The sequence below is a fragment of the Oncorhynchus clarkii genome, chromosome 3 (genome assembly GCF_045791955.1).
Source record: "Oncorhynchus clarkii lewisi isolate Uvic-CL-2024 chromosome 3, UVic_Ocla_1.0, whole genome shotgun sequence".
Taxonomy (NCBI): Eukaryota; Metazoa; Chordata; class Actinopteri; order Salmoniformes; family Salmonidae; genus Oncorhynchus; species Oncorhynchus clarkii.
Window position 1 is genome coordinate 36,869,043 of NC_092149.1, and position 25,260 is coordinate 36,894,302.

The window sequence follows — 25,260 nt, forward strand, 5'->3', positions numbered from 1 at the left end:
CGGAGCATGTGGGGGTTTATTAAGGGTTTTCTTAGATCAACTGGGCCGTTTCATCTTTTCCTTAGGGTTTGGGTCTTTTTGTGTGTGTGTGTGTGTGTGTGTGCGTGTGCGTGTGTGCAACTCGAGGATATGTTAAAATATTCAATAAATAGTGCACACGTCATGGTTAGCCTCCGAAAGATGAAAACTGATCTTGATCACACAGCCAGGAAACCTAGTATGCGATGACTGTCAGTCCAAACTAATCAGGAAATGGTGGAAACATCTCCCAAATGCACCCTGAGTGAGTTGGAAGACGGCGGCATGAGCAAGTGGGGTCATAGCACTCTCCTCCTGCATTAGCTGAAGTCAGAGCTCCTGAAACCGCAGGCATACCATCCCATACTCTCTTAAGGAGCACGGACCACCCCAATCAAATCATCCTTTTTATCTCTCTTTCTTTCTCTTTCTTTCTTTCTTTCTTTCTCTCTCTCTCTCTCTCTCTCTCTCTCTCTCTCTCTCTCTCTCGCTCTCTCGCTCTCTCTCTCTCTCTCTCTCGCTCTCTCGCTCTCTCTTTTTGTCCCGAGAGCAACAATTGCTTTCGAAGCATGCAGGCCTAGGGGTCCCGGGCTCCTGCAGCAGCAGCCCAGCCGCTTTAAAGGACTCTTTCATAGGATATCAGAGCTGAAGGAGAGTCCAAAGAAAATAGCACCGTTTCATGATTAGAGCCAGCTGTGGCTTTCTGCTCTGATGACTCATCTATTTTTTTCCATTTTTTTCTTTTCTTTTTTTGGGGTGGTTCTGAGCTGGCGTTTGAGAGGCACAGCCAATGACACAGAGTCTCTTTTAATCGCCGGTTGTTTGTTTGATTTTGGAGGGTATCCTACCCACAATCCATCTCACTACCCCAACTCCTTCACTCATACACTCAGTTGCTCATTCAGCCACGTGGACCTACCTCACGTTTCTAATCTCTCTTCTCTCTCTCTCTCTCTTCTCTCTCTCTCTCTCTATCTCTCTCTCTCCCTCTCTCTCTTTTTCCAGTCCCGACAATAAAGACAGAACCGAATGATGAATATGAGCCTCTGGGGGCTCATTCCAAGTCTTACCATGGCCAACCCAGGCTCACTCCTATCATACCTGTGGGGGACGCTGACACCTGCCTGGTCGGGGTTTATCCTCCCTGCCCGCCTTGCCATGGCAGCATTGGCAGCATGCCCGCCTCCTCCCCCTGTTCCAGCCCAACACTGCACGACCTGTCCCCCGTGGCTTACCCCAAGTGCCTCTCCACCAGCCCTACACATGCCCACAACGGTCTCTTGGCGCCCGCCATCCAGGAGACGCCAGGGCAGTGCCCAGCGCCACTGGTCTGCCCTTCCTCACCTGACCAAGCTCCGCTGGGCATGCTCCACTCCCAGGGCAGCAGCCCGCATCACCTTGGTAGCCCCGGTCCCCATGGCTACCACCCGCTCTACCCCAACAGCAGCCCCTCCACCTCCCCTGGGTCCCTCCCCTCCACTCCAGGGGGGGCAGCAGAGAGCCCGTTCGCCCAGGCACCACCTTACAGCCCCACCCAGGGACAGAGCCAGACCCAGGCCAGGATAAGTCCTCCCAGCCTGCTGCCGGTAGATGCCAGCCCCCCCCCCCTAGCCGTCACCGTCAAGCGGGAACCCCAGGATCTGGACCAGATGTACCTGGACGATGGTGAGTCACAAGAACAAGGTGTATCTACCTAAACCTGTCAATCAATGCTCTCTATCGGCTAGTGACATCACATCATCATCGTCATTATCACATTGGTGTTGTTTTTCCTCACGAAAACACAGGGTCATAAAAAAACACGATTCTCGTTTCTCTCTAGAACGTTCCATTTACAGTGCACATTACATTAACTTTACACCTTTGCTTATCTACACACCCACACCCACCCACACCCTTTCCCCCGCATCTCCCTCTTTCCTGGCGAATTGCAGCGCTGTCAACCATGGGTTGACGTCAGATTTGTTAATTTTAGACATTCCAGATTCATTTTGTTTTCGCAACTACCGTGTATGTTGTCCGAGTTAGTAGCGCCGTTATATGAACAGTCAATTGGGCCTTGATGGGATTTTGAAACAACCTGTCAAAACATCAGAAGCAGCGAGGTCAGGCAGGGAGCAAGAGAACAAAAACAGTGGCGCGCGCGTGCCGGCCCCGACTGTTGACACAAAGACTAATGAAGGAAGCAAAACAATGGGTAGGGGTTTCCTGAGCTGCAACGCTTTTTCCCCCCTCGCTGCGAGGGATGTCAGGAGGCACTTTGTTTTCCCATGTTTTCCCTGCGGAGGGTGTAGTGTTGGAGATGACGTCATCGAGGGAGGTTGGGGAGGCTGGGGGGTCACCAGAGCTCCACTGGATGCCAGGGGAATGGAGGAACGCAGCGTTTGTATGTAGACTAACTCTCCATGTGCCCCCCTCCTCATAATCGTTCCTCCCTCTGGTCACTCCCAGCCTGTTATGGCCCTGTCGGGGTTGCTCATCACATTGTTGTTACGCTCTGATTGTGCGGTGCGCGGCATCCGTGGCGGTATGCCAGAAGAGAGAAAGTCACCCTGCATCCAAACAGTCCCCACAAGGCGAGTCCCCAACTCAGGAACATCACTCTTCCTGTGCACCTTTTGTTTCACTCCTACTGTAAACAAGATTGAATCCCTGAACTGACAAGGTAAAAATCTGTCGTTCTTCCCCCGAACAAGGCAGTTAATCCAATGTTCCTAGGCCGTCATTGAAAATAAGAATTTGTTCTTAACTGACTTGCCTAGTTAAATAAAGGTCAAATATAACAAATAGCTGTGTGTGTGTGTGTGTGTTCCAGAGCACAGGGGTGATGGGGATCAATGGGTTTAGTAGCAGTGTTGAAATGTGGTTGTCAGCAAATCTGTTAGTCCTCACCTCGTAAACAGACAATAGCGAGAACTGAGGACGTCTGCCTCCATAAAACAAGCACAACACTCAAATAGGCCATTCTACAAGTCTTTGTCACTTCAAACTAGCATTTATCTTCCGACTCCGCACCAGCTCCTGACATATTTCCCCTTACAGTACGTTGAAACAAGTGGACACTGGAGCAAAATTACGATTAGCATTGTCATGTACATGTCTAATTCCTTTTCAAACTTCTCAGCAGTTATGGCAGGCAAAGGAGCCAGAGTATGAGAATTAATCGAATAAGAGTGAAACTCAAGCTTTATTTTGCGCTAGGTAAAAGGTTGTTAGGGGGTCATTTTACGCCATAACTTGTACCGTATGGAAATATTCAACATTTGCCCTCTGCTAAAGTTATAACCCTTAAGTAGTAACCATGTCTTCATGCTCCACCACCCCATCCACTGTCACTTTAGCGGTGCCTATATCTGTGGACCCAGTGGCCAAGTGTTATTGGGCCTGTGATTACAGATGCATTAGAGACTCACAGGAATGCGTATTGATTGGCAGAGGCCTACCAAGGCGTCCCTGGTAAAACCTTGGCGCGCTGCAATCTCGCCTCATCTAATGTCTTGAATGAGCATCTGTGGTTGGCTAACTGTGCTCCTGGAGTACCGGTAAGTGTGCGGTGGTAACAGCATACTCCAAAGGCCTCTGCAAGCTGTACCGGTCAGGTCCACCGGCCCCATTCCGGACCATTCCAGACCCCTCAAATGAGCCTGGGATAAAAAATAAATTAGAGAAGTCAGCGAGAGGCGTGCTCCCTTTCCATAGTCATTACCGTCCGTTAATTATCGTATGTTAGCGAGTTGCTCCATTAGAGGGGCGACGGCAGGGGATGACCTCACCAGGCGGTTGGGCGGGCGGTGGTGATTTAGCGTTAGCCGCGTAGCATAGTGTCCCACCCTGACCTGTTTGGAGCCGGTGATTTGAGCTCTGCAGCGGGACGACACTTGAGCTTCCCCAGAGTGGAGCACCTCCCACGCCCAGGCCTCGGCCAGAGGAAATGTCTCTCACTGGCCTTCGGCTCGCACGAACTAACCCAGCCCCCGAGAAATCACTCAACCTATCAACAGGCTAAGCTACTGTACAACAAGGAGCTCTGTTGTCAGTGTGGGGTAGATATGTAGGAGATCTAGAGGGGGAGGGGATGACAAGTTGAACATAAGCCCCTCTAACTGCCCTTCAACCCCCTAACCCCCTCCCAGCTAGCACCACTTTATCCACTACTTCTGTGATGGAGCATTGGAGCCCCGAGGCTAGCTAACTGAAGGACATTATGCACCGTCTGTCTGTAAAAGGGTGCCCCAAGGCTTTTTGGGTAATGTCCAGGAGCTGCAATTGTATTTAAGTTGATGAATGATCAGTTGGCTTGTGCTGGGGATGTATTTAGGACTGCTGGCCTACGGCTGCCATTGGTTCGCTGCAGCAGGGGTCTGGCTCACGATAGCCTGGAGAGTTGAGTGAGCGAATTAACCTCGACCAATGTCCATAGATTGATGCTTAGGGGGGATGGACGCAAAATTCATTCTGGGGAATGCATGTTAAAGTGAATTTTCAAAAGCTAGCCCTAGAGGTATTGCATTGTTTTAGGCCCACTGTCATATGCCAAACCCAATATATACATATTTAATGTGAGGTTTACATTTAAACAGAAGTTTCTCAAGTAAAAAAAAAATACCTTTCACGTTGACTCACACCCCTCGCTCTCTCTAATCCGGGGCGGGTTTACAATGTCATGCAAACGACATCAATGAAAAAAATCGATGGCAGTCTATTTACGCGTCCCTTTTTAGCCTGGCTAATTAACCCAGAAAACAAGGGGGCTATGATGACGCCCCGTTTTGTCACAGGTCCTAGCCGAGCTGCATTTGCGGTGACATCGTTACCCCCTCCCGTCACACACACACACATATCCGCTCTGATCCGAGACTCGGCTTCTGTTTACACAGCGGAAGGCTTTGAGCCACATTTACGCACCCCCAGTCCTCGAACCAGGGTGCTCATGAAGGCTTCTTTGTGCCTGTGTTTGTGTTTGTCTGTGTGCGCGCACGTGCGTGTGTGTAATGCAGTCGTAGTATACCGGGCTCGGACATCTGACGGATCCAGCGAGGTTGCCGCTGTGTGTCTTCTCTCATTAGCTTCTGGTGTGATGGGTGATATCATGAAGCACAGCTGAACTAGCACAGTGCTAACGCTAATCAGCCAGCCAGACTCTTGCCATCTGGTTACAGCCGAATACAGAGGGGCCTTATTCACCCACATGAGAAAAACACAACCAAATGTACACTGCTGAATTCTGACACTTGACATGTGTATTCTGATTGCCTTATATTTCAGGGTCATCTTTCCACTCGTCGTTTCCTCCTCAACTCAAGTTTTCTACAATTGAAATGAAATACCCTTTTTTTTAAATCGAAACTGAGAACAGACCCGATGTTGCATGAGGGCAGACGTCAGTGGCAACAGGTTTCTAGACAGACGTCGTCTTCCTCCCTCTCTCTCTCTCTCTCTCTCTCTCTCTCTCTCTCTCTCTCTCTCTCTCCCTCTCTCTCTCTCTCCCTCTCTCCCTCTCTCCCTCTCTCCCTCTCTCCCTCTCTCTCTCTCTCCCTCTCTCTCTCTCTCTCTCTCTCTCTCTCTCTCTCTCTCCCTCTCTCTCTCCCTTTATCCATTCCCCAACAACAATACAGAATTCTAACATTTCTGAGGATCCCCGTCCGCCACCGTTCCCCTCCAACGGCAACTCAAGCTTTGCTCATGGAAACTTTTACACATCCTGGCAAGGTGCCCAGACCCCAGGACTCTGCAAAACCCCTAATGATGATTGAGAGTGTGTCCGCACCGCTCTGAAAACATGCTGAGTCTATAACATCGGAGTGTGTGTCGCGAGACTGGCGCGGAGTTGGGGGTGAGGGGGTTCATTAAAGAAGCTGCAGTTGGGGTGGGGGGTGTCTAATGGGATAGAATCTCTGAGCTGCTGTTATTGAGTTGCTCCCGTGTGTGTGTGTGCGTGTGCGTGTCTGTGTCTGTGCGTGTGCGTGCTTGCACGCGTGCGTCCTTGCACGCGTGCGTCCTGCCTGCACGTGTGTGTCTGTGATTGCGAGCCTGCTTGTGTGTGCGAGGAGTCAAGGTAGACCATCGGACGGTCAGCCGTTAGCGGTTAGAGCCTTGTGCTTTCACCACACTCGCCCTTTGACCCCCAGCTCTGCTGGGAGGGGGCGGAGCCTGGGCTAATAGAGGCTGAAGAGCAATACTCTCTGTTGGTTAAGTGCAGTGTCACGACCTCCTATCCCCATGGCGTATGCTTCGTGTTATTGACAGGTATAATAGAAGGGGGGTGGCTTGTTTATTATTTATGGCTTCAGAGAGGATGTGGACTTTTTAATATTGCTATTATTTCTGTGTTTTTCATGTTAGGAATCTTGTTTTCCTGGCAGGACCTTGAACTGACGGTGGATAAAGGAGGGTGTAGGCTTTTGGGAAGTTTTATAATGGGAGGAGAAAAAGAGTACAAGGCCGTATGGATAGGTCTCTGAGAGCCATTGAGCGCTTAGAAGATGGTTAGAGAGACAATGAAGACCACTAGGACATTGTGTCATCTGCAGGTTTCTCCTAGTGGATTCAAAACCATGTCTTGTACCCTGCCTTTTAAACAAATATTTTTCTCATTTTACTATTGTTATCATCGACTGGCCCAATGTACTATTAGTCACGATGAATATCCTTTCTTTTGCTTGTCACATTACTTACGCATATAGTAGGAAATGATACGCAATGACTTAGAAATAGGATTAAAGGAAAGTCTTCAGAGAGATCTCTTCACTCCTTACACTTTTAATGTAACTATTTGAAGTTCTGTAATATAATAAATGCATGCTAGACTCGGTGAAACCCCGGAATCAGAATAGACCATGATCTCATGGTCATAGCGAGATCCCGTCGCGCTTTGAGGAATAGGTTACCTTTGCACCGTGTGCGTGTGTGTGTGTGTGTGTGTGTGTGTGTGAAGCACCTTGGACTACCTACAGCACTGTGTTCTGTTTCCTCTCAGTGTGCTTTTATCTCGGTCCTCTTGGCCAGGCTTGAGAAGCTCTCTGGTTGCTGTTCGGGACCAGCTGCCTTCTACACGTTTCCCCCCCTATTATGACATGGCACCGTGTTATAGGCTCTCCGATCCAAGATCATGAGGAAAGGGGAAATAGTCCCATTTAAGTGGTTACATATAATGGCGGAAGTACGATAGGCTGTCCCCATCGAGCTTTGGATTGCAGTATCCTTGTCGTAAACTCACGAGGAAGGTGATTGGTTTGGATGAGCTGTATGAAGACTCTATCTTGAAACACGCATATGGAAGTTAGATGATTTTTGTTGTATTCGTGAAAAAACATTCCTCCATCTCTTATCTACGAAGACCATCCAATCCTTAGGTTTAAGCTAACAATGTATGCTTTTGCTCATGGGTGTGGGAATATGTGACCCGTTCTGTCCAATTAGGTCATTTCTGGGCAATGTTTATATTTAAGGGACCCCTTTTGTCTCAAGAGCAACCCCAAAGACAAAAGTTCTATGTATTCTCTTGAAATGTCAACCTATTCAGTTCCATTGGGCTCTGGGTGTTTTCAAATGTGTCCCTACAGGCCCAGTAGCTTAACCGCAGTAGTCTGCTGTGCTTTCAGCCGCTCCGTCATAATATCCACAGTCACTGTGAAAGAATCCATCGACCACGTAACTGCAGCTCTATATCTAAACAAATTGGGTCTCTCCATGTCAGTGGCCTGATGTAATTAGATGCGAGACCAGATTTCCTTTTTAATGGGTTTTGTGTTTATGAAAGAATGCTCAGATGTCAGGAATGCTTCTAGACGATTTGCTACTGTGAGAGTGTCTGATTGTTGTCTAATTATTCCATGCTGTGCGCACATGGTTAGGTACAGTACGTGAACTGATTCAGGTAGAAGCCAATCTATGGCATCACAAACTCCAGTTCTTTGAAGAGTGGCCAACTAACACCGTGGCTTGCTGTGCTTTCTCCTAATTGATCTAATGAAAGTAAGGTGTGTGTGCGTGTGCCGGTGCGGGTGCGCGCGGGTGTGTGTGCGTCGGTAGGACTTTTCATTACTCTATCATTTGTACTTGCCTGGATGGGCATGTGATGTGTGTTTATGCAGATTCTCCTGACGCAGCCGTTTAGATGGCTGGTTTCTGCGGCTTGCATTCCGAGGCTCCGAGAGTACACATCCAGAAGCCACCGGGCCACGCGAATCGAAGCGGGTCAAGCCCCAAAGAGAGGCCTGTGGCTTGGCCTGGGATTGGGCCATGCATCTGGGTGAGGTGGTGGGGGTGGTGGTGGTACCCCAGCGCCCCATAGTCCCATGCATTCTCTCCACAGCATCTAAAGATGATTGATGTGCATGTGGTTTACAACACTGACAGGATGATCTATATTATTCTCCTCCGGATTTGATTGACTCCCATTTGACTCCCTTTTGGCCTGTAAGCCGTTGAGGTTATCTGTAGCCTGGCAAAGCCATTATACTAGATATGATTGTAGCTTCCTCTGCTCCAGACCACTAACATATTGGCTTCTGAATGGTACATGGTAAGTCTTTTCTCACTGCTGGGATTATCTGCTGGCACACACACAACACACAATCTATGCCCACGCGTAGATAAACACACACAGACAGACAAACAAAGATTTCTGTGTTAAGTCCCCCTTTACAATGCGGGTCTGCCACTGCCAGACTCTAAGTCCTCACTCTCACACTTCATACTAGTGGGTTTTTAGTTTTTAGTTTGTTGGGGAAGGTAAATACCTGTGGCACCGGTAAACAGAAGCAGATCTCTCATTTCAGACTCGTTTATAATAGGCGCCATCTGAAATGTATTAGCTCAGTGAAATAGTATCCTGTAGTGACGGATGTCAACAGAAGAGGGCTGTTCCAGCCAGGCAGGATAGAGAATGACGTGGGGTTTGCTGCTCTTGGCAAGCTCCCCATCTCCACTGTGTTCGGCTGAGGGGAGGGAGTGAAAAGAGGGGGCAGAGGAAGGGGGGAGAGAGAGAGAGATGGAGAGAGAGAGAGATGGAGATAGAGAGGTAGATGAGAGAGAGATATGTAGATGGGGAAAGAGAGAGAGAGAGATGTAGAGAGAGAGAGAGAGATGTAGATGGGGAGAGAGAGAGATGTAGATGGGGAGAGAGAGAGAGAGAGAGAGAGAGAGAGATGTAGATGGGGAGAGAGAGAGAGAGAGAGATGTAAATGGGGAGAGAGAGAGAGACGTGGGGTTAGAGAGAGAGATGTAGAGAGAGAGAGAGATGTAGATGGGGAGAGAGAGAGAGACGTGGGGAGAGAGAGAGAGAGAGATGTAGAGAGAGAGAGAGAGATGTAGATGGGGAGAGAGAGAGATGTATATGGGGAGAGAGAGAGAGAGAGAGAGATGGGGAGAGAGAGAGAGATGTACATGGGGAGAGAGAGGAGACGTGGGGAGAGAGAGAGATGTAGAGAGAGAGAGAGATGTAGATGGGGAGAGAGAGAGAGAGAGAGAGAGAGAGAGATGGGGAGAGAGAGGGGGGGAGATGTAAATGGGGAGAGAGAGAGAGACGTGGGGAGAGAGAGAGATGTAGAGAGAGAGAGAGACGTGTGGAGAGAGAGAGATGTAGATAGAGAGAGAGAGATGGGGAGAGAGAGAGATGTATATGGGGAGAGAGAGAGATGTAGATGGAGAGAGAGAGAGAGAGAGAGATGTGAGGAGAGAGTTGTAGAGAGAGAGAGAGAGAGAGAGATATGTAGATGGGGAGAGAGAGAGATGTAGATGGGGAGAGAGAGAGAGATGTAGAGAGAGATAGATGTAGATTGGGAGAGACAGAGAGAGAGATGGGGAGAGAGAGGGAGACGTGGGGAGAGAGAGACGTGGGGAGAGAGAGAGATGTAGAGAGAGAGAGAGAGAGAGATGTAGAGAGAGAGAGATGTAGATGGGAGAGAGAGAGAGATGTATATGGGGGGAGATATATATATATATATATATATATATAGAGAGAGAGAGAGATGGGGAGAGAGAGAGAGAGATGTAGATGGAGCGAGAGAGAGAGAGAGAGAGAGATGTAAATGGGGAGAGAGAGAGAGACGTGGGGAGAGAGAGAGAGATGTAGAGACAGAGAGATGTAGATAGGGAGAGAGAGATGTAGATGGGGAGAGAGAGAGACGTGGGGAGAGAGAGAGAGATGTAGAGACAGAGAGATGTAGATAGGGAGAGAGAGATGTAGATGGGGAGAGAGAGAGACGTGGGGAGAGAGAGAGAGTGAGATGTAGAGAGAGAGATGTAGATGGGGAGAGAGAGATGTATATGGGGAGAGAGAGAGAGAGAGAGATGGGGAGAGAGAGAGAGATGTAAATGGGGAGAGAGAGGAGACGTGGGGAGAGAGAGAGATGTAGATGGGGAGAGAGAGAGAGAGAGCGAGAGAGATGGGGAGAGAGAGAGAGGTGGGAGATGTAAATGGGGAGAGAGAGAGAGACGTGGGGAGAGAGAGAGAGATGTAGAGAGAGAGAGAGAGACGTGGGGAGAGAGAGAGATGTAGATGGGGAGAGATAGAGAGAGAAATGTAGATGGGGAGAAAGAGAGAGAGATGTAGATGGGGAGAGAGAGAGAGATGTAGATGGGAGAGAGAGAGAGATGTAGAGAGATAAAAAGAGAGAGAGAGATGTAGATGGGGAGAGAGAGATAGAGAGATGTAGATGGGGAGAAAGAGAGAGAGAGATGTAGATGGGGAGAGAGAGAGAGATGTAGAGAGATAAAAAGAGAGAGAGAGATGTAGATGGGGAGAGAGAGAGAGATGTAGATGGGAGAGAGAGAGAGATGTAGAGAGATAAAAAGAGAGAGAGAGATGTAGATGGGGAGAGAGAGAGATGTAGATGGGGAGAGAGAGAGATGTAGATGGGGAGAGAGAAAAAGAGAGAGAGATGTAGATGGGGAGAAAGAGAGAGATGTAGATGGGAGAGAGAGAGAGATGTAGAGAGATAAAAAGAGAGAGAGAGATGTAGATGGGGAGAGAGAGAGATGTATATGGGGAGAGAGAAAAAGAGAGAGAGAGATGTAGATGGGAAGAGAGAGAGAGATGTAGATGGGGAGAGAGAGAGAGATGTATATGGGGAGAGAGAGAGAGAGAGATGTAGATGGGGAGAGAGAGGGAGAGAGAGAGAGAGAGAGAGATGTAGAGAGAGAGAGATGTAGATGGGGAGAGAGAGAGAGAGATGTAGAGTGGGGCAAAAAATGATTTAGTCAGCCACCAATTGGGCAAGTTCTCCCACTTAAAAAGATGAGAGAGGCCTGTAATTTGCAAATAAATTCATTAAAAATCCTACAACGTGATTTTCTGGATTTTTTTTGTCCTATGTCCTATGATGAAAATTACAGGCCTCTCTCATCTTTTTAAGTGGCAGAACTTGCACAATTGGTGGCTGACTAAATACTTTTTCTGCCCCACTGTATATGGGGAGAGAGAGAGAGACAGAGAGATGTAGATGGGGAGAGAGAGAGATGTAGAGAGATAGAGAGAGAGAGATGTAGATGGGGAGAGAGAGAGATGTATATGGGGGAGAGAGAGAGAGAGATATGTAGATGGGGAGAGAGAGAGAGATGTAGAGAGAGAGAGAGAGATGTATATGGGGAGAGAGAGAGAGAGAGAGATCTAGATGGGGAGAGAGAGAGAGAGTAGGATGTAGATGGAGAGAGAGAGAGATGTATATGGGGAGAGAGAGAGAGAGAGATATGTAGATGGGGAGAGAGAGAGACGTGGGGAGAGAGAGAGACATGTAGATGGGGGAGAGAGAGATATGGAGAGAGAGAGAGAGAGAGAGATGGGGAGAGAGAGAGATGTGGAGAGAGAGAGATGTAGATGGAGAGAGCGAGAGAGTGATGTAGATGGAGAGAGAGAGAGAGATGTGGGGAGAGAGATAGAGAGATGTATAGAGAGAGAGAGAGAGAGAGAGGGAGAGAGATATGTAGATGGGGAGAGAGAGAGAGCGAGAGAGAGAGAGAGATGTAGAGGGGGAGAGAGAGAGAGAGAGATGTAGATGGGGAGAGAGAGAGACCTGCTAGAGCAGTACTGCCAGACCTGGGCCCAAGACTAAAATAATGATTTTCCAGAGAAGATCCAGATCTCAGGGAATTAGACCAAAGTTCTCAATTGGTACAACATATATAGAGTACTGTACACACTACAATTACTTAGGTTTAAAAATAAGCTCAACTGGACACCTTAATGAGGCAGTGATTGAGCTGAGAGAGAAAGCACGCAGGGCATTCTATGCCATTAAAAAACCAATTCAAATTGAAATACCTATTCAAATTTGGCTAAATCTAATTGAATATTTCATTGAACCAATTGCACTTTATGGCAGCGAGGTGTGGGGTCCACTTGCAAAACAAGATTTCATCAAATGGGACAAACACCCAATTGAAACCCTGCATGCAGAGATCTGTAAGATTCTCCTACATGTCCAGAGGAAAACTACAAACAATGCATGCACGGCAGAATTAGGCCAAAATCCACTAATAATAAAAACAAAAAAAATAGCAATTAAGTTCATATCATTACCAAGCCCTGCAATACCAAGAGCTGAGCGAAGAAAAGAGTCCCCTCCTCCAGCTGGTCCTGGGGCTGAGTTCACAAACCTGTTCTACTAACACACGGAAACCTCAGGACCAGAACACCCAATCAATCAGGATAAACCAAATTACAACACAGTCAAAACAAAACTTTATTGCTTATTGGGAAACACAAACACAAGCACAAAGCAAAAGAAAAACCTTGACAAAGTACAGGCTCAGTGAGCACAGCCTTGCCATTGAGAAGGGTAGACACAGGAAAACCTGGCTCCCTGTAGAGGAAAGGCTGTGCAACCACTGCACAACAGCAGAACCTGAGACGGAGTTGCATTTCCTGACAAAATGTCAAAAATATAAAACAATTAGAGAGTGTCATTTTCCCAAATTTGAAGCCCTTATTCAAGGTTTCAAAGACCTCTCTGATGAGGATAGGCTACCCGTCCTGTTGGGGGAGGACGCAGAGAGCTGTGGGTTGGCAGCGAACTACATTGCTGCCTGCCATAAGTTGAGGGACAGTGTCTGACAGACCAATCAACCTGCACATGTCCTCTACTGCATGCTTATTGTTGAATGTATGGTTATTTTGACACTTGGTTATTGTTGTTACTGTTGTCCCGTTGACAATTTTGATTCTCATTTTGTATATATTTTTTTTATATTGTAAATATCGAAAATAAGCTTTGGCAATATGTACATTGTTATGTCATGCCCATAAATTGAATTTAATTGAATTGAGAGAGAGAGAGAGAGAGAGAGAGAGAGAGAGAGAGAGAGAGAGAGAGAGAGAGAGAGAGAGAGAGAGATATGTGGAGAGAGAGAGAGATATGTGGAGAGAGAGAGAGAGAGAGATATGTGGAGAGAGAGAGAGAGATGTGGAGAGAGAGAGAGAGATGTGGAGAGAGAGAGAGAGATGTGGAGAGAGAGAGAGAGAGAGATATGGGGAGAGAGCGATGTGGAGAGAGAGAGAGAGAGAGAGAGATGGGGAAAGAGATGTGGAGAGAGAGGGAGAGATGGGGAGAGAGAGAGAGAGATGGGGAGAGAGAGATGTGGAGATAGAGATGGGGACAGAGAGGAGAGAGAGAGAGTGGGGAAGAACGAATAGTCCCCCAGGAGCTTCTGACACTGGCCTATATACTAACAGCACATCACCCCCGGTTTCAATGGTGCCGGCCGTTACACAAATCATCCTCTGCACAGATGTTTCAACAGAGAGGAAAGTTTTCTCGTATACACATTTATAATCGTGCAGTTATTTATCGATTTCTTCTGTATTTCTTTCTGTAATCATGTCAAGTTTTAGCATCAGGATCACGGGAGATATTTTCTACTTTGGAGCATATATTCTCCTTGTGGAATGAGAATCGTAGACATAGAAAGAGACAGAGAGAGAGACAGAGAGAGCGAGACAGAGAGAGAGACAGGTAGAGAGAGAGAGAGAGAGAGAGAGAGAGAGAGAGAGAGACAGAGAGAGAGAGAGACAGGTAGAGAGAGAGAGAGACAGAGAGAGATAGGGACAGAGAGAGAGAGAGACAGCGAGACAGAGAGAGAGAGAGAGAGAGAGAGAGGGACAGAGAGAGAGAGAGACAGGTAGAGAGAGGGAGAGACAGAGAGAGATAGGGACAGAGAGAGAGAGAGACAGCGAGACAGAGAGAGAGAGAGAGTAATGTACTGTACGCACGCATGACTGTAACACACTGGGCACAGACCTCAGTTCAACATCTAGTTTTTATTTACATTTGGTTGAGTTGTGAACTAACATAGAATCCAACGTAAAATCAACAATAAATGTCACCATGTCATTGGATTTAGGTTAAAAGATGGGTGAAAAAAGGACTAAATAGCCTTACTTGTTGACTTTTTACAAATCCAATCAGTTTTCCATGTTGATTTAGCGTCGTCACATTGATTTCTTGGGTTGAAATGACGTGTAAACAACATTGATTCAACCAGTTTTCACCCAGTTGCTTTGGATAAAAGCGTCTACTAAATGGCATACAAGTATATTTATATATATATATTTTGAGAGAGATAGAAAGCAATAGGGCAGAAGCTGCAATGAGAAGGGGTGGGGGGGGGGGGGTGCAGGCACCCTCAACACCTATTTAGATCCAGGGATATTCAGTCAGAAACACACACAGGGCAGACTCACAAGAAGCTTGTCGACCAGAGAAAACTTAGTTGGGAAGAAGAGGCGAACAGACATACTGAGAGTGAGAGGGGAAAATGTGAAAGTGAAGCAAGAAGCACGCAATCTCCGGTTAGATTCCCTGGCAGTTTCTCCCGGTGCCCCTGTACTTCACACGTAGACAGAACATACTTGCTTATTAACTTAGAAGTCTAAGAAATAAAAACACGGCTCAGAGTGGAGGAGTGTATTTCTCTCTCTTTTACTCATTTTCCCACTGAGCACCTGTAGGGCAGAGAATGACCACGCTGAGGTTGAATGAGTTTGCTTTTAAGGATCCTTCAGAAGCGGTGAGCATTCAGTGTCTAAGAGCTAGTCTGGGGAGTCCAGTTTAAAACTTGGAGGTGATATGAGATGGCAAAGCTGCACTCTTTAAAAGGTTAGTTTATCTTTCTTTAGATGGGTAAATTGAGATTCTCTCTGTTAGGTATTATAAATCGCTCATGTCAAACCTGCTCGCACGCTTCTCGCGTCAGATAAGGTCAGTTGTTAAATGCTCCAAGAGAGCGGAGATGTCACATATGTTTTAATTGAGTCAGCAAGATTGACTGTATTTAGGAAAAAAGAGCAGGACTCCCTCTCTGCTAAGACGTTCATGTGGCCGAACTCCCCGAGCGATGTCAAGCATTAAATCTACAGGTGATGAAATTGTATGGCCATAATCAGGTGAGGATTTAGCTAGGATTTACCAGTGACGGCTCAGATAGGTTTTTGTTTATGTGTGTGTGTGTGCGTGCGTGCGTGCGTTCGTGTGTGTGTGTGTGTGTCTGTCTGTGTGTGTTAGTTTGCATGTGGGCGCATGGTTGCTGTGATGTGTGTAGGAAGAAGTTGGAACAGATATCCTGGGATCCATATAGATGTTATGTTATCTAGGATGGCTGGATGGATCAGGACCTCCAGATGTAGAAAGGTTGTCTGTCTGCACAGGTAAATTAAAAGAGGTTGGCATGAGGAGAGGACTTGCCAAGCCAACCCTTCACTTTAACCCTAGCCCAAGTAAGGAAGTCCACGAGTTGACCCTTTTACCTCTCAGTCTACCAATCAGAGCAGGTGGGAGAAGATTTCAAACTGTGCAGACTCAGAGCAGATTCCAGGTCAGTGGAATGAGAGTAAATCAGATCTGAGACTTACAGTAAATATAAGTCTGGCCCTGTAGGTCAGCTGCGAGATCTCAGCGGGAGTGTTGGAGACCAGAGACGTTTCTCTGCACTGCTTGAGCCTTTTGTGGATTTAGTGTCCATCCTGAGTTTTAGTGCTGCGCTGTGATGTGCCGTGACTCCTGGAAGTTCCTCATGGCAAGGTCTTCACAGTATATCCAAGGCAGATTGAGACAATATCCCTGCTGGCATTGGGACGGGTGCTCCAGGAGAATGTTGTCAAGTTCAAGGGCTCCCTTTCATAATGCATGAAAGAGATGGCGAAGAACAGTAGCTCATACCTCTTCACCGGGATGGAACGAGCAATGGTCCAGTCCAAGGCCAAGCGCCAGACTCTCCACACACACACACGCACACTCAAACGATGAGGTACCTCTCTAAGCCTTATGTCTATGATAGATCGGGGCTAATAAAACGTGCACTTAAGGTAAGCCTTTTTGGATGCAGGGAATATGGTTTTCTAGATAAAACGTGGATTCTGAAATCCCACATTACAACTGACAGGGAACAGGTGATTTAAAGAGGCAGAATGCAAATGCTGATGTCATAAATCCCATTATATGCAGGTGTACGGCCAAATCCTCACTCAGATGGTTGTAATCTAGCACAGTATGATCGCTTCAATATGGCCATGCTTTTCCGCCATATTCAAGAAGTGAGATCTCTATCCATGTGCATTAGCCTCTGTTGCCTCATGCCTTTCCAATTCACTATCAATCAGACTGGCCATATCCGACGGCCATCGTTATTTTAGCATGAACATTTTAGTCAAATGAGGCATGCTGAACGTTTTTAAATCTGTCTCCTTTCATATCTCCACCATGCAGACATGTGTTTCACTCACTTTCTCACTCGGATACTTTTAGTCGTTGTGGCTTTAAACATAAAGAAACACATATCGCATTGCTATAGCATGCAGAACGGGACGAACCCCTGTTTAATTTTATTACCAAATATATCAGGAAATCTTTACTTTGTACTGTTAGTAGCAGCGAAACTGGGAGAGGACACAGCGAAGATAATCAAGTGACTTATTTCAGTCCATCAATGATGAGCTCACAGGAGAGCGGCCCTAACCATGTAAACACCTCCCCAGCCTTGTCCCCGGAGACGGGCCCCACCGAACACACCCACCGCCCCCAGGGCCTTAGAGGAAGTGAGAGGAGGAGAGGAACGGGTGGTGGCGGCATCTCACAGAGAAGTAAGATAGGGAGGGGAGGCAGCAGTAGCGACACACCATAGAAGATCAAAGAGAAAGTGCCTTGCCAAAACAAGCAAATCAGTGTCGGGTTGTTTTCAGTGAAAAATCTGTTGTGTTTAGATTGGCTGTCCAATTTTGGGGTTGCTGGCTATTGTTTTTTCAGCCTGTTTCGGTCTGTGATGCGGCAGTTGCAGCCCTCTGGCTACTGCCTGGTGTTTTCCGTCTAGGCTAAGCACAGAGAAGGTGCTCGCTAGCTCTCTAGGGGTCCACTCGTTTAGCCTGGCAACGAGCGGGCTTCATCTGACTTCGGAGACCAAGGAAGCAAGCTGTCTGAGACGAGGAGCACATCAGAGACTCACGTAGGAAGACACAGGTAGAGATGAGATGAGAGCAGCACTTCACTTTATCTCACGTTATCTCCCCACTCCCTGCTCTCCACCGCTCCACATGGTATTAAGAAACAAATGGCTTTGCCATTTTTCAAAGCTGTTCTCCGTGGAGCAATACTCAGAGGTCCAGCAAGCAGTAGCAGCCATCAGAGGAAAGTATTCTTGGAGATCCAAGGACTCCCGCTCTCCCTCTATCCGCCAGCGTGGCCTCAGCCTCTGTTAACCATTACACCCCCCCCCCCCCCGTTCTCTCCTCTCCTCCCCCCTTACCATTGGTCTGCACCTTGGCAGTGAAGGAAGCGGATTGGCCGAGGCCCAGGGCACACAGCGACGTCTGCGCAGCTGCCCAGCTGCTGCCGGAAGGGTTGTAAAACTCGAGCAGAGACCCTCAGAGTCGACTCCAGCTACCCCCCCGCGCCTCTCTCGGCTCTCTCTTCCACACACTTTAACTTTTTCTTTCGTCTCCTCCGGTCAGTTGTGAGGCTGAGTGCTTCCACATGGGGAAAGGCAGGCTTCACACATGCACAGAGTTGTGGGGATGATATATCCACATCTGCACATATAATCACATCATTACACCCACAGGGCTTCCCAGGGTATCAGTCTCTGTTGTCTACCTGCTAGTCTGAGACGAATTAGCTTAGTGTCATTTCTCTGTGTCCAACTGCGTTTATCTATAGGAGTGCACGTGTCTGTCTGTCTGTGTGTGTCTGCGTGCATGCATAGGCTCTGTGTGTGTGTACCCCGTGCGTGCGTGCGTATGTGTGTGCCTGTCTGCATGCTCTGACCCTTTCACTCCCCCCCCCTTCACAACACTGGTTCTGACAGATCCTTATGAGAAGAGGAGTGAGTGACGTGCATCCAGCCTCTCCCTCTAGCTGTTGCAGACATGCGTGGGAGGCTGCAAATTGTCAATGAAGCGTTTCTGCTGAAACCCGAGAGCAGATTTGATATTTGTGGGGAAACAAAAGTAATATGTAGCAGGAAATTCAATTGTCGCTCTTTTGCAGCTTCAAACTCCAGTTCAGCTTCCTCACCAAATCAATTTCACATACACGTTCAGTTCAAACGAGGTTTAGCATTTATTTTGGTGGATATCCTAATGGCTGTGCGCCCCTCTTCTGCCTATTACAGTATTTTGAAATAGAGATGGGTAATGCATAGTTTTGTTGCATTACGTTATAGCTCCTAAATTATATGAATTTTCATGGCATTGTTTGAATGTGTGTGTCTGCCTGCGTGCTCCTCTGTGCGTGCCTGTTTGCGTCTGTCTGCATCTCTGCTTGCCTGTGTGCGTGCATTCACGGACGCTGTCTTGTGGGCCTGCATGTGAGTGTGTGTCCATGTTTATATTCAGCATGTTTATATGAATGACCATTATGATTCAGAGCAGCTTCTTCATATGCAGTAGGGAGCCAGAATACAATAGGTGGAAGCTGTGCTTGTCTTTCTCACAAGGCACGATGGGTCACGAGAGGGCCCGGGGAAGTGTAAGCATATGAAGAGTACCCCTACGTACGGCACCAAGGCCTCTAACCCTAACACAACTGGAGTTGATTTAGACTATCCACCCTGTGAAAGTGTTTCAGGAAGTGAGCTATGCCTTTCTTCATGAGCAGCCAGAGAGAATAGAAACTCCCAAGCAGGATGCCTCTCTTACAGAGCTTACAACTCAGAGTTCAAAGGGTATGCTTAGAAAGTTGAACAGGAAGAAGGTGAAGTGAAGTCAGCGCTGCTGCCAGGTCCTTGCCAGTCGTTGATTGGGTAAAGGGGGAATCGGGTTACGCTTGCAGGGACCACCGAGTGTTTTTGCGGCCCGGGAGGCTCTCCTCTCTGTCTCCTCTAACCACATGGCTATCCTCTGTTCTCAGAGGAAGCCTGGATGTTATCGAACCCCGACGCCAACGCTATCCGCTAACCTCGGCTAACTCAATCCCCCGCGCGGGTCAGGTTCGGCTGGGGGAGCTCGGGTGGCGCGTTCTCCTCGCCCAAATGAAGTCTTAATGCTTCTGCCTGAATAACTCAATCAAAACAGGGCCAAATTGCTCCACTGCTGCTCTGATGGACTTTGCTGTTGGTCTCGGATCAGTCTTTATCAGAATTGAACGTTGACAAGCTCCTTAACCTTTTGGGTGCCTACTGCCTTGGCGTCCATTTCAGGCACGTTACAGTAGCTTAACCTAACAGCAGCCTGTAATCCAAACCTCACGGTTCACTTGGTTCTGTGTTCTAATTTCATGAACAACTGACAAACATGGTTTATTCAAAGCTTGAAATTTAATTACATGGCATTGCAGTCCCTCTGCTGTGCACTTTGGGCCCTTTCAGAGGTGCCTGGTAGCTCCTCCCTGAGATGAGGGAAGTCTTTTTAATGACTGTTTATGCCGACAGAGAGAGTACCTTGGAGAGCTCTCTCTATACACTTGTTCAGTAGGGCCACACCCCGAAGGGAAAGCTGCTTCTTCCCTGATGTATTGTAGCAGAGAGATTAGAGAGCCCAACCCAAGCCAGTCCCAGAGATACATCCATCTGTTGTCCGTCCGTCCGTAGAAACATGGTTCGACGTGTACTCCCCACCGCACAAACACATAGGAAGTACTGCAGCAGGATAATTATAGAGGTGGGTAGGAGCAATGGCTGCTTCATTGACACACTATATTTCCATACTACCTCCTCTCCTTCTCCAAACACTGAGTACATTTACATGCACAGTAATAATTTGATTCTAAAATCGATTATGGCAGTAGGGCGATTATGGTAATAGTCGTGTAAACACTTTGCTTATAAGCGGCGTACGGTCAACATCGAAGTAAGCATACGGCGATTATAAAACACCTGGTCTTCTGAGTAATCTTTCGAAATGATCGGGACATGGAAACAGCTTCATTGGCGTTCCAACCCGTGTATTTGATCAACATTTGAATCAAAAAGGCTTCTCTGCGGTATAAAGGTTCATTTTGATTGCTGATTCTCTACACTGTGTCCCATCGGGTAGCCGAAATTCAGATGTGTCCATGTCAACAGGGTTATTAGGGAAATCGTTGTTCTTGCAAAATGTGTAAACGTTTTAAACAAACTATTATATTCCCCTGACCATGCACAATCATCATATTATTGTGTGCCTGTAACCGCACAGATTGTAGGAGAAAATAAAATGATCCTCCCCTCTTAAGGAGGCGAGGAGAGAGGAGGTGAGAAACCAAGGATCCCAATTGAGATTCACCCTCTGGCACTCTCACACCTTCCAAAATGAGCTGTCAAACAGGCTGACAGCTATGGCTGTGGGTTGGATGTGATTAGAGGCACTTGAGCTAATAAAGTATGATGCTATTATTTCTCTGGCGCGGATTGTGTTGTTTTGCATGAGTGGAATATGTTCAGTTGAATTTTCCACTGTTTCTGTTGATTCAACAAAGGACTTCTCCCACTTATAGCTTTCCATGCATCAGAAACAGGAACCTAAAAAGTTTCCAATGCTGTTGAGAAGCTGGTCAAACAGGTTGGATTTACATGACAATAGTAGAGTTTTGATCCAAGGAGAGTCACACATTAACGTCTGTAGTGGTTGCAATAATATTGCATTAATATTATCGTAACCTAAATGAATAGGACTTTATATAATATAACTACATTTGATACTGACTGCCTATCTAACGAAGATTCATATTATCATGTGCATGAAGTATGATCGTTGGTCTTGTTTTGTCAGTTGGGCATATTTGGTAGGATCTTACTCAGTCTATGAGGAGACATTGCAGACTTGCACTAAACCATAAGGCTGCCTTGATTTATAGCAACATTTTACTGGGTTTTTGTGCTTGTCTCCTTCACATGGGAGAGAGTGAGGTGGATGGGGGGAGTGAAGTGAGTGAAGCACTCTCATCTGGGTTAGTGTTGCGTCACGGAAGACGAATGCAGTGAGAGGACCTAGGCCGACCTCTGACCCCTTTTCCCTTCTTTCTTCACCTCAGAAGAATGTGTTTCTCCTTAAGGACTAGGCAGGGTGGGCTAGGGTACAGTACTTTGTCATGTCCATCAGGTACCAAATGGAAGAAAACTGCCTGAAATAGGGAGGGACTACCTTTACTCGTCCAATGAGAAACGTCGATTTTTTTGTTTGAAACCATTTCCATGAACATGATCCAGGACTTGAAGCCTTAACCTTGATACTAGCCTACAACTTAGGACAGTCCCTACCTAGTAACACGTGCACATCATTTGAGACAGACTTCATAAATGAATAATGCAATGAAGTTTTACATAACATCTTATGGGGATCTCTAAGCACAGTAAAACACCAAACACGAATACAAACTCATTTGTCCCTGGTCAGTCAATTGTTTTGAGGCCTACCTAAGAATGATTATTTTCTCCTTGAGACACAGATAACTGACGGCATTAGCTAGTTATAAATAACTGTTTGTGATAGTTGTGTGGTGTAACAGTTAGCCACATCCTGTTTCGGTCGCTTGCTGAACGTCAACAGGGCTCCGATAGGAGGCCATCAGTCAAAGGTAGTCCCTGTACAAATGAGATTTTTTTTTTTTATCACCATGGAAAATCCTGCGCTTCGAAAATGGAAAATATTAGTTGATAAAGAATAGAAAAACAACACTGTGGTTAATGCGTGGGTGTTGAGATGGCAGTGTTTTTACCCTGACTGACAAGAAGAGAGGAAGCAACTGCTTTTCTCTCAGAGAAAAGGTACATTTGTGGCATACTCTGCTGAGGTGTTGGATTTTCCCTCCCTCGACAACACTTCTCTGCCCCAAGCTATTTTATTGTTTCTCACACGACGATGAAATTGAAGACTGGCATTAAAGTTTGATCATTTAATTGTAACATGCTTGTTTGCCGTTTTTTTTCTTCTTTTCTGTCCCACGGAGGCGTAACTAAAAATAACCTCAACGTGTAAAAGCCTGTTTAGCCCGGAGCGGAATCACCGGTAAAAACAGCCTGCGGTGTTGGCTTAGGTTGACTTTTTCCAGTAGGAGTTCCTCATGAAAGGGAGGTGAGCCCCAACTCTGTGCATGTGCGCATGCGTGCATACGTCCGAGCATTCTATTCAGAATTATTCTTGATTTTTTTACCTGTACCGAGCTGTTTAAGTCAATCATAATTCACACACTGAACTCGTTTATCACAACTCATATCCATAAACATTCATATTCATAGAAACACCAGGAAAATACAGTATTTAATCATGTACACACTTCCAGTGCCACCATAAATGAAAGGGTGCCCTCATTAGATAAGCCCCCGCCCCCTCCTCTCTCCCTGTGTGTAGGGTGGGGATGTCTGTGTCTGTGTGTTTGGGGGGTTGCGTTATCTGTGTGGGTAGGCTGTCTCCACTGTATGCCTGTTTATCCAGTGGGCTAGGAGCTGATAAAGTAGGCCCAGTCTGCCCAGGTCTGTGAGTGCAGAGTGGATATGAGGAGGTGGTTGACTTCCTTTCCCGCCTCCAGTGATGTGGATAGTGACCTCACTGAGTTCCAGACTGAGTGGCCCTCCTCTCTCTCTCTCTCTCTCTCTCTCTCTCTCTCTCTCTCTCTCTCTCTCTCTCTCTCTCTCTCTCTCTCTCACACTCTCTCTCTCTCTGTATCTGCTTTACATTGGGGTGCCCTGAGGAGCCTCTTGTTTGCTACCAGTCCTAGGGCCCTGGTCAGTCACTTCCCCCCAATGTGCCAAAACACACAGCAGATAAAGAGAGGGGACTGCTCTCTGTCTGCCCAACTGTGGGAAACACGCGGGCACAGGATCTAGAACGGGAAAGACAAAAAAGAGAATAAGGGTGTGTGTGAGTGTGTAATTGTATCTAAATCCCAGAGTGGTGATTCACTGAAAACTCTTAAGAAAAGTATATTTATTGCTGTGTCAAAAGAGATTTAGAATGAGTTATATATTTTTCACCTTGCAGTTGTGCTGCTGTTGAGAAAGTGGAGATATTACTCTTACATGAACCCGCAGAAATCACAGTGACAAACTTTTAACCACCAAATATCATGTGGTACAGCCACAGAAAATGGTGATGATGATGATGTTGATGAAGATGATGAAGATGACTATTGTGACGATGATGATATAATGAGAGGTATGTTTTGGGGGGTTTTCGAGTAACAATATCTCTCCTTTTATCTCCACAGTCAATGAGATCATCCGAAACGACCTGTCCAGCATCTCAGTGCATCTCAGTACATAAACTCTGCAGATACAAAACGGGACAGAGGCAAAAGGACCCCAAACCAAAGCTCCTATATCCACATGAGGAACCCCTTAACAGAGAGCTTTCACATTACCACTTCCTCATTGCTACATTTCCCAGATGCCTGATTCGCTTGCCCCTCATGACGCTGCAGAACGATTGGCCGACTGGTGGTCATTAACAGGAAACTGCAAAGCTCCATATGAACGAATGTTATAATATAAAGTGAGACGGCCTTAGATATAATGGGAGGGACTGTGACAATTACTACACTTGCCTTAAATGACAACTCTTGCTCTTCCATGGACCAAACAGCTCAGTAAGACTGAATACTCGTTTCTTTACTGATTGCCTCTTCTTTATGTGTGTTTATGTGTTAATATGCGGACAAGCCAATGGGTGTATCATATGTTGGTCAGAGCGTCCTGGCAAACCACAGCAACCCAAGCGGTGCCTTACAACATCACTCACTAACTAGAATGCAGAGTGTCACTTCGATCACGTCAATCATTCGTTTACAGGGAAACAAAAAATGGCTGAAAAATATGTAGGGACGTGTGTATAGGTTAGATTTGTGTATCAGGTTTTTTTTTATTATGTCCTTGTCCATTTATACTGAATGTTGTGTATGATATTCTTTGTATAAACATGTATTTGAAATGTACTTATGCCTTAGCTCGTCATTTTTGTTTTTCAGTGCCTTCCTCTTTCTGATGATCCAATGTGTATCACCTCGTTGCTAGCATCTGTCTTGACACCTCGTGCCTCTTCTTTCCTTTCTGCTCTGGCCTCCCTCTTCCCTTCTTTCTAAAATATGCACAAATGCTTAGACAATCAGGAAAGAGCCTACTGTACACTTTGCAGGAGAACGACTGGGGTTTGCATGTACATACCATATGATGATAAGGACTATCTAAGACAAAATATGTCCCTTGCCTGTATAATAAAGCTAGAGAAGGACGGAGGCTTCAGCTTGGGAATAATTGATTTCTTCATATCAAAGGATTTTTGCCTTGGAAATGATTGTTCAAGCTTTTTCTTTGCTATTAGAGACAGTGGCTCAGTAGGCTTCAATCAGTATGTAATGCACTTTGCCATAGTAGCAGTAACGGGTTTCTCTTCCATCATGACCAAATGTTATAGGATCTAGATTCCTATACTTAGTGTGATAGGACAGACATCCCTTACTGAGCCACGGGGTCTCTTCTTATAAAGGTTGACAGGTCTGCAATCTTTTTCTACGTCGTCGAGTACAATGTCTTTCTTCAGCATGCAGAGAATCCTAATGATATATATGATTTCGCTTCACGACACCGTTAACTAGCTTCATGAATAAATGTGGACTGTAGGATAGCATGGCTCTATGTAACAGATTGACGTGTCGTGCCTTATTCTCCATTGTCTCTCTGCTACAACATGATTGTAACTCTTACTCGTTTTCTATCCAGGCACAAAGGTGAAACATATTTCCTCTTTAAAATGAAATATTTATGGAAATTGAAATGGTGTTTTATGTACACTCAATGTGTTCTATAAAAAAAACTAATGAATTAATAAATGACATAATGTTGACCATA

General features: G+C 46.5%; 1 protein-coding gene across 2 annotated transcripts in view; it reads left to right on the top strand.

Moving 5' to 3' along the window:
- The window catches only part of LOC139394588 (nuclear factor of activated T-cells, cytoplasmic 1-like), a 76,490-nt gene extending 51,230 nt beyond the window's left edge, over positions 1-25,260 (top strand). For both annotated transcript variants that reach the window (XM_071142701.1, XM_071142696.1), the window contains exons 9-10: positions 1,024-1,683; positions 23,625-25,260. In XM_071142701.1, coding sequence (XP_070998802.1) covers positions 1,024-1,683; positions 23,625-23,680 — 716 coding nt within the window. In that variant the 3' untranslated portion in view covers positions 23,681-25,260. The remainder of the gene's footprint in view (positions 1-1,023; positions 1,684-23,624) is intronic.